The sequence below is a fragment of the Trichechus manatus genome, unplaced genomic scaffold (assembly GCF_000243295.1).
Source record: "Trichechus manatus latirostris isolate Lorelei unplaced genomic scaffold, TriManLat1.0 scaffold00172, whole genome shotgun sequence".
Classification (NCBI taxonomy): domain Eukaryota; kingdom Metazoa; phylum Chordata; class Mammalia; order Sirenia; family Trichechidae; genus Trichechus; species Trichechus manatus.
Window position 1 is genome coordinate 2,967,339 of NW_004444108.1, and position 8,532 is coordinate 2,975,870.

Genomic DNA, 8,532 nt, shown 5'->3' on the forward strand with positions numbered 1-8,532 from the left:
AAAGAGATGGCAAAACTAATCATTAACTTTATATGGAAAGGGAAGAAGACCCAAATAAGTAAAGCACTATTGAAGAAGAAGAATAAAGTAGAAGGACTCACACTACCTGACCTCAGAACCTACTACACAGCTATGGTAGTCAAAACAGCCTGGTACTGGTACAACGAAAGATACATGGACCAATGCAACAGAACAGAGAACCCAGATGTAAATCCATCTACCTATGGTCACCTGATCTACAACAAGGGCCCAAAGTCCATCAAATGGGGAACAGACAGTCTTTTTAACAAATGGTGCTGGCAAAACTGGATATCCATCTGCAAAAAAATGAAACAGGACCCATACCTCATACCATATACAAAAACTAATTCAAAATGGATCAAAGACCTAAATACAAAGCCAAAAACTATCACATTCATAGAAGAAAAAAATAGGATCAACACTAGAGGCCCTAATACACGGCATTAACAGGATACAAACAATAACCAACAACAAACTCCAGAAGATAAGCTAGATAAACTGGGATCTTCTAACAATCAAACACTTATGCTCATCAAAAGACTTCACCAAAAAAGTAAAAAGAGAACCTACAGACTGGGAAAAAAATTTGGACATTACAAGTCAGACAAAGGTCCAATCTCTATAATCTATAAGAAAATCCAACACCTCTACAACAAAAAGACAAATAATTCAATTAAATAATGGGCAAAGGAAATGAACAGACACTTCACCAAAGAACACATTCAAGCAGCCAACAGACACATGAGGAAATGCTCGTGATCACTAGCCATTAGAGAAATGCAAATTAAAACCACAATGAGATACCATCTTGTCCCCGGCATTACTAGCACAAATCAAAACACTGGATGTAACAAATGTTGGAGAGGCTGTGAGTAGATTGGAACTCTTATGCACTTCTGGTGGGAATGTAAAATGATACAACCATTTTGGAAAATGATATGGCACTTCCTTAGAAAGCTAGAAATAGAAATACCATAAGATCCAGCAATCCCACTCCGAGGAATATATCCTAGAGAAATAAGAGCCGTCATATGAATAGACATATGCACACCCATGTTCATTGCAACATTGTTCACAACAGCAAAAAGATGAAAACAACCTAGATGCCCATCAACAGAAGAATGGATAAACCAACTATAGTACATACACACAATGGAGTATTATGCAACAATAAAGAACATGATGAATCTGTGAAGCATCTCATAACATGGATGACACTGGAGGACATTATGCTGAGTGAAATAAGTCAGTCACAAAAGGACAAATATTGTATGAGACCTCTACCGTAAAAACTCAAGAAAAAGTTTACATGCAAAAAGTAACAATGGGAGGGGTGGGCGGGGGAAATACTAAATAGACAATAGATAAGTGGTAACTTTGGTGAAGGGCAAGACAGTACACGATACTGGGGAAGCCAGCACAACTTGTATAAGGAAAGGTTATGGAAGCTCCATAGACACATCCAAACTCCCTGAGGGACTGAATTGCTGGGCAGAGGGCTGTGGGGTCCATGGTCTCAGGGAACATCTAGCTCAACTGACATAACACTGTTTATAAAAAAAATGTTCTACATTCTACCTTGGTGAGTAGCATCTGGGGTCTTAAAAGCCTGTGAACACACTACAGGCAAAGTCACCACAACTGGACTAAACCAAAGCTAAGAAGTTTCCTAAATACCATCAAATACTTGGAAAGACAGAGTACGAGGGGTAGGGGTTGGAGACCATGATTTCAGGGGACATCTAGGTCAATTGGCATAACAAAGCTTATTAAGAAAATGTTCTGCATCCTACTTTGTTGAGTGGCGTCTGGGGTCTTAAAAGCTTGCAAGCAGCCATCTAAGATGCATGAATTTGTCCCAACCACCTGCAGTAAAGGAGAATGAAGAACACCAAAGACACAAGGAACGTATTAGCCCAAGAGACAGAAAGGGCTACATAAACCAGAGACTTCACCAGCCTGAGACCGGAAGAACTAGATGGTGCCTGGCTACCACCAACGACCACCCTGACAGGGAACACAACAGAGAGTCTCTGATGGAACAGCAGAAAGATGGGGTGCAGAACTCACATTCTAGTAAGAAGACCAGACTTAATGGTCTGACTGAGACCGGAGGTACCCCAGAAAGCATGGCTCCTGGATTCTCTATCAACCCAGAACTAAAACAATTTCTGAGGCCAACTCTTCAGACAGGGATTGGACTGGACTGTGGGACATGAAGTGATACTCATGAGGAGTGTGCCTCTTAGCTCAAGTAGATACAAGAGACCAAAGGGGCAGCTTCTGTCCAGAGGTGAGATGGGAAGGCAGAGAAGGTTAGGAGCTGGTTGAATGGACATGGGGAATTAGGGACGGAAAGGAGGAGTGTGCTGTCACAGAGTGGGGTGAGTAATTAGGGTCACATAACAATGTATGTATAAAATTTTGTGTGGGAGACTAACTTGAAATGTAAACTTCATTTAGACTACAACAATAAAATATATATATATTTAAAAAAGCCTGTGAACAGCCATCTAAGATACTCCAATGGTCTCGCCTCTTTGGCAGCAAGGGAGAATGAAGAAAACAAGATACAAGGGAAAGATTAGTCCAAAGGACTAATAGACCACAACTATCATGGTCTCCACCAGACTGAGTCCAGTACAACTAGATGGTGCCCAGCTACCACCACTGACTGCTCTGACAGGGATCACAACATAGGGTCCTGGGACACAGCTAGAGATAAATGTAGAACAAAATTCTAACTCACAAAAAAAGACCAGACTTACTGGCCTGACAGAGACAGGAGAAACCCTGAGAGTATGGCCCCCAGATACCGTTTTAGCTCAGTAATGAAGTCACTCCTGAGGTTCACCGTTCAGCCAAAGATTAGACAGCCCCATAAAACAAAATGAGACTAATGGGGCACAACAGTCCAGTGACAAGGACTAGAAGGCAGGAGAGGACAGGAAAGCTGGTTATAGGGAACCCAAGGTTGAGAAGGGACAATGTTCACATGTTGTGGGGTTAACCATTGTCATAAAACAATATGTGTACTAACATTCAATGAGAAACTATTTGTTCTGTAAACCTTCATCTAACATACAATAAAAAAATAATAATAATATTGCTTCAAGAAAACAGAACAAATGCTCTTTAACTCGGCTAACAAATTACTTAAAGACAGAGATTTACAAAAATTTTTAACTATTACAATTCATATTATCATCCATGAAAGCAAAAATAAGCTTTCACTTATTAAATGCATATAGGATGTAAGATGGTTAAGGTTGTGTGTCATGATTCTCAGTGGTCTGGAAGTTGTATGATGTTGTGATCACTTCCATGATGGGATCTGCTGTGAGCAGCCAATCAGTTGAAAGGGAGTTTCCTTGGGCTTGTAACCTGAATCGAATACAAGTGGACATTCTGGCAGGGCTTTTTGTTTGTGCTGGATCCTACAGCTGGTTCCTGTTTGTCTGACCTCCAGTTCTTGGGACTTGAGTTAGTAGCCTACCTGCAGTCTTGCCTGCCAATCTTGGGATTCACCAAACTTCACAGCCTGTGAGCGAGAGCCCTGCTCTCTGACCTGCTGATCTTGGGTTCGCCAGCCCCTGCGGCTACATGAATCAGGAGAACCCTCTATCCCGACCCACGGACTTGGGACATTACAGCCTGTACAACCACGTGAGCCATTTCCTCTCTATATATCTTATACGCTTTACTGGTTTTGCTTTTCTACAGAACCCAACCTAAGACAGAAAGTAAACAAATGTGCAATATTTTTTGTTGTTGTTGATTTGCATATTCAAACAAATTAGTACCTTTTAAACCTCTTGCACCTGGGTGTCCAGGGGCACCCATTAAACCAGGAACACCATCTCTTCCTGGCAAACCAGGAAATCCTCGGGGACCTTCTGGTCCTGCGGGACCAGGTGGCCCAGGAACACCTGGAGAACCATGTTGGGGCTGACAATGATCACAATTTTGAATTCTTCCACTCCGAAGTAAGACTGGTAGCTGGTCTTAAAAAAAAAAAAAGAAAGAAAGAAACTTCAAACTTTTCACTTTTAAATGGTGAGTGGGAGTTAATAATATAGAAAAAAAGCTATGTTGGGTGATTGAATATACATGCATCTTTTAGCCAATAATTTCACTTCTAGGAATTTAACTATGAAAACAATCATTGCTCTCTGCAGTAATTTTATTATTGTATTTGCTTAAAATAGGAAAACTGAAAACCAGTGAAAGTTCCCCAAATAAGAAATTGGTAAATTATAGACAACCATATTTCTAAATTATCAAGAATTACGTTACAAAATAAAATTTAATTAAAGGTGAAATAATAATATAAATTGCATTGTAAAAAATACTACAAAAAAGTACATATAACATTTCATCTTTATAAAAATATTTATCTAGGAAAAAAAGACAGGGGCTTATAAATGTTGTTTATTTTCTTCCTTATCTTACTTACATCTTCTACAATTTATACCAAGAATAGGTATTACTTTCGTAATTTTTAAAAAGGTTGTAAAAATTCTGTTTGTCTTACCTCTTAATACATCAGTGCAAACTTGTCGGATAAACTGTTCTGAAAATTCTTTCCCCTGCATAAAATAATTAGTAGTTATAACATGTATATATCAACTAAAAAGCAATGAAAATATGAAACCATGGAAGAAGCAATATACATACAGGCTTCCCATCCATTCCTGGGGGTCCCTGAGGACCTGTTTCACCCCGTTGTCCCTTGGGACCCACAGGCCCCATGAAGCCATCCATCCCAGATTCTCCTTTTGGTCCAATGGCACCTCTGAAACCAGGTTCTCCCTTTTCACCTCTCTAAAACCAAAAGAAATCTTTAAAGGTTCTATTTAAATATTTAAGAAGTTTGATAACATCAGAAATATCCTTAAATAGGGATATGAATATATACATATGCATATATGTAAGCTATGTAGAAAACAGCCGGGAAATACGGCTATTAATCAGGAGGGAAATTTCATATCATGTTAAACTCGCATTCACTCTCTCATCAAGGGTAAATGGATCCACCCAGCCCTGAAAATATCCACTACTTATTGAGTTTACCTACTTATGGCATCCTTATGAGTCAGAATGACTGGAGGGTAACTGGTAAAGTATGTGTCGCTTATCGACTATCTCATTATCCAACATTTCGCATTTACAACAATAGTAAAAAAATCTACTATGCAACTATTTTGTGCATTAATGAGGTGGCGGGCATGGCGGCAATGGCTGCTGAGCGTCCCCTCCCTCCCCCAAGGAGGGTCTCCGGGTGGCCTCTGCGAAGCTGAGTTGCACTGCCCTGCACCCTCCACTCCCTTCTGCTGGCGGGGCTGCTGCATCCAGCTGCCGTGCGGGGCTGGCCTCCTTGGTGGCCACGGCCACCGAGGATGCGCAGGCGCACCATGCCAGCGGGTGCCTGTTCTGGGTTCGCAGCTTAGGCCGAGGCCCTGCATCTCAAAATTGCTGTGGGGTGGGAAGGGCGGAAAGAAAAGGCATTGGAGTGGGTGCTTGGAAGAAACGCATGCGAGATTAAATCTCCATTTTCGCATAATACCGATTTTTGCAGAACGACCTGGTCTTTGGAACCTAACCATGTCAATAAGTGAGGAGTGGGTATATATTGATTAGGCAGTATGTACAGTGCCAGGGATACAACAATGAACATGACACTGTCCTGCTCTCAAGGCACTTACTTTCTAGTGGAACAGACAAATATGGAAATAGACAATATTCTTCACTGAAAAATGTGCAGGAAAAAACCCTCAATTTCCAATCAAAAAGAACCAGTAACATCAGCAAATACATTTCATACCTAATTCAATTAGTAAGAGTAAACATACATATTCTGGAAATCACTAATTAGGAACTACTACTGGAGAATATGAAACACATTTTCTGTTTCGAGACATAAATAACTAGATTTATACAGTTTCAAAAACGCAATCAACAAGGACCGAAGAAAGCGAGCACAATACATAAGGAAACATACCTCTCCTTTTGCACCATGATAGCCTTGAATTCCCTTTGAAAATAAGGGGAAAAAACTATAATAAATGTGAAACCTACAGTATTAGTAACATGACATGTGCCTTTTACCACGTATTTAATCAAACATTAATTTTCAATTGTGGAAAATATTGAAAGAATTAGTAAGAGAATTTACACATGTAAGATACCTTTTATGTCTTTTTAAAGGAGACTAGTGACTAGGCAATACGTTTGCTGGGTAATTTATAACATTGTTAATTTACATAGCTGTTTCTTTCATAGATATGAATATTTACATAGGCTATAGGTCAAATCATATAAGTTAGAATGGGATCCTACTGGATTTAAAACATATTATTATCTTAATGAAAAATTGAAATCAGATTAAGAATAAGGGGTATTTATTCTTTTATTCTGTGGTTAAGAAGAGTAGTTATTTTCCCAAGTTTGTGTTCTGAAAATTAAATTTTAATTAACTACTATTGATAAAAGATGACTTAAAGCAAAGAAATCATTAAAAGTGACTAATAAGGAAGAAAATGCCCAGTTTTCCTGGTAATTAAGAGATTAGAGAATCAGTGTGATGTATAATATGGTATTTTTCCCAGTAATATACATACTGGGGAGCCCGTACCTGGAGCTCATTTGTCATTACAATCACTGGATAGCTCTCGATAGCTAGATTGGTTCATCCTGATATTTAGCTTTCATATAAAAATCACAGACTATATTAAACTCTTTCCCATTCATCTCTTTTACATATTCATTCCAGGGACATATTATAGCTGATAACAATTCTCAGGTAAGGTTTTAAAATTTTCCATTTTTGAAATTAAAATTAAAGGTATTAAAATTTATTTTACATTAGGGCTCTAAAATTAGTTAAGGGGAAAGTGTATAACCGTAACATACATAAGTACGGTTTCATTATTCAAATTTAAAATAAAAAATTCATGTTCTGCAGCTAAATATGAAATTTAATGTACAACATTTCACACAATGAAATCTGAGTTTCAGTATTTGCTTTCATTTCTTTTCAAGTCCCTTAAACATGAATATTCAAATTAGACAAAAGTAAAGAAAAAATTAGGTGAAATCAGTGTTTATCACAGAGAAATGCAGATTCTCAAATTAAAATGTGAGCATAAAAACACCAAATATTTACTTTTCATATAAAAATCTTATAGTAAGCAAAACACTCTCTGTAAGGTCATTCTTTAAATATTGGGATTTGTTCCTGAAGAAATGCTGGGGGGATTCCTACCGGATATAATCCTACCACTGGAGCCAATATAAGAGGAGAAAGAAAATAGTAAATGCTCACGACTAGAACTAAATAAGAGATGAAACTGAAAACAGCTCCAATTTGAAAATCTATTAAGATGATTTTGTGAGAGAAAAGTTCACAAGTTCACTTGGACTCCATTCACAAAATGAGGTCTGAAAAAGTGCACATGTGCAGCACTGGGTAGGATGACAGGTAACTGAGACTTTGTTTACATAAAGGGCTGGGGATGACTTTTCAGCTGCAGAAAAACAACAGCTGCTCTTGCCCCTGGGTACTCCATACTGGCCCAATTTCTGCTAGTAGGAATGCAGTTTCCAAAAACTCTAGGGCACAAGCTCTCTAGGGACCCCAAAACCTGCTTTAGGAAAGCAGACACTCATTTACCTTGAGAAGTGTGAATAAAACAAGCAATGGTACCTTGGAGGAAGTGTCATCCATAAGCTAAATCATTAACTCAAATTCCAAAGGAAATATCCCTCTTTTCAGAAAAGTTATTGTGATAGCAGTTTGTGGAGAAAGGCTTGGGTTGTGCACAGGTTGAGTGGACGAAGAGGTGAAAGAATGCCTGTGAGAACAACTATTTATAGATATTGTGTGCTTAACTTAGGGAAACTGAAGTATGTGTGGGAGAAGGTCAGTCTGTGCTGCCAGGGAGAGGAATGGGGGACAGAGTTGATTGTGTCATCGAGTAAGTTTGAGTCAAGTGGAGAAGCACTAAAATTTAGAGATTTTAGTGTACTGGAGCATAACTGTATGTAAGCCAACTCACTTTTTTTCTCTCAGTTCTTTTGCTCTTATTGTTTGCTTCTAAATTCATATCCTTCTTAAGATCTAGTGCTCACCTTCCATCCTATATTACAGAGAACCCTGGAGTCATATGCTCTCAAACACTCTCCCCATGGTCTCTCAGATAATTCCAAGTGAGAGACACAGAGACCCCATCCCTGAGGGCATCGCTACACAATTTTATTCCCGTCCTCAGAATTGGTGTAATTACCGCATCTTTCTCCCACCCACACTCCAAGAAAGAGATCCACCAGTAGGAGGACTGGTTTGTACAGCTTGCCCTGTCAGTCAGCACCAAATTGGAACTGAAGCTATAGGCAAAGATGCCACATAATTATTAATCACTTTTATCCTTTTTTCGTTCAATTTGGCTTTGACTGAACTTACATGCCACGCAATAATCTCTCTGGAACACTACTTAATGAGGAGAATTTAGT

At 38.9% G+C, this 8,532-nt stretch overlaps 1 protein-coding gene across 1 annotated transcript in view; it reads right to left on the minus strand.

Moving 5' to 3' along the window:
• COL21A1 (collagen type XXI alpha 1 chain) overlaps positions 1–8,532 on the minus strand; it is a 230,741-nt gene that overhangs the window by 8,674 nt on the left and 213,535 nt on the right. Inside the window, exons 25-28 of the mRNA XM_004386825.2 lie at positions 6,023–6,055; positions 4,699–4,845; positions 4,556–4,610; positions 3,825–4,025 (exon numbers count right to left, since the gene is read on the minus strand). Coding sequence (XP_004386882.2) covers positions 3,825–4,025; positions 4,556–4,610; positions 4,699–4,845; positions 6,023–6,055 — 436 coding nt within the window. The remainder of the gene's footprint in view (positions 1–3,824; positions 4,026–4,555; positions 4,611–4,698; positions 4,846–6,022; positions 6,056–8,532) is intronic.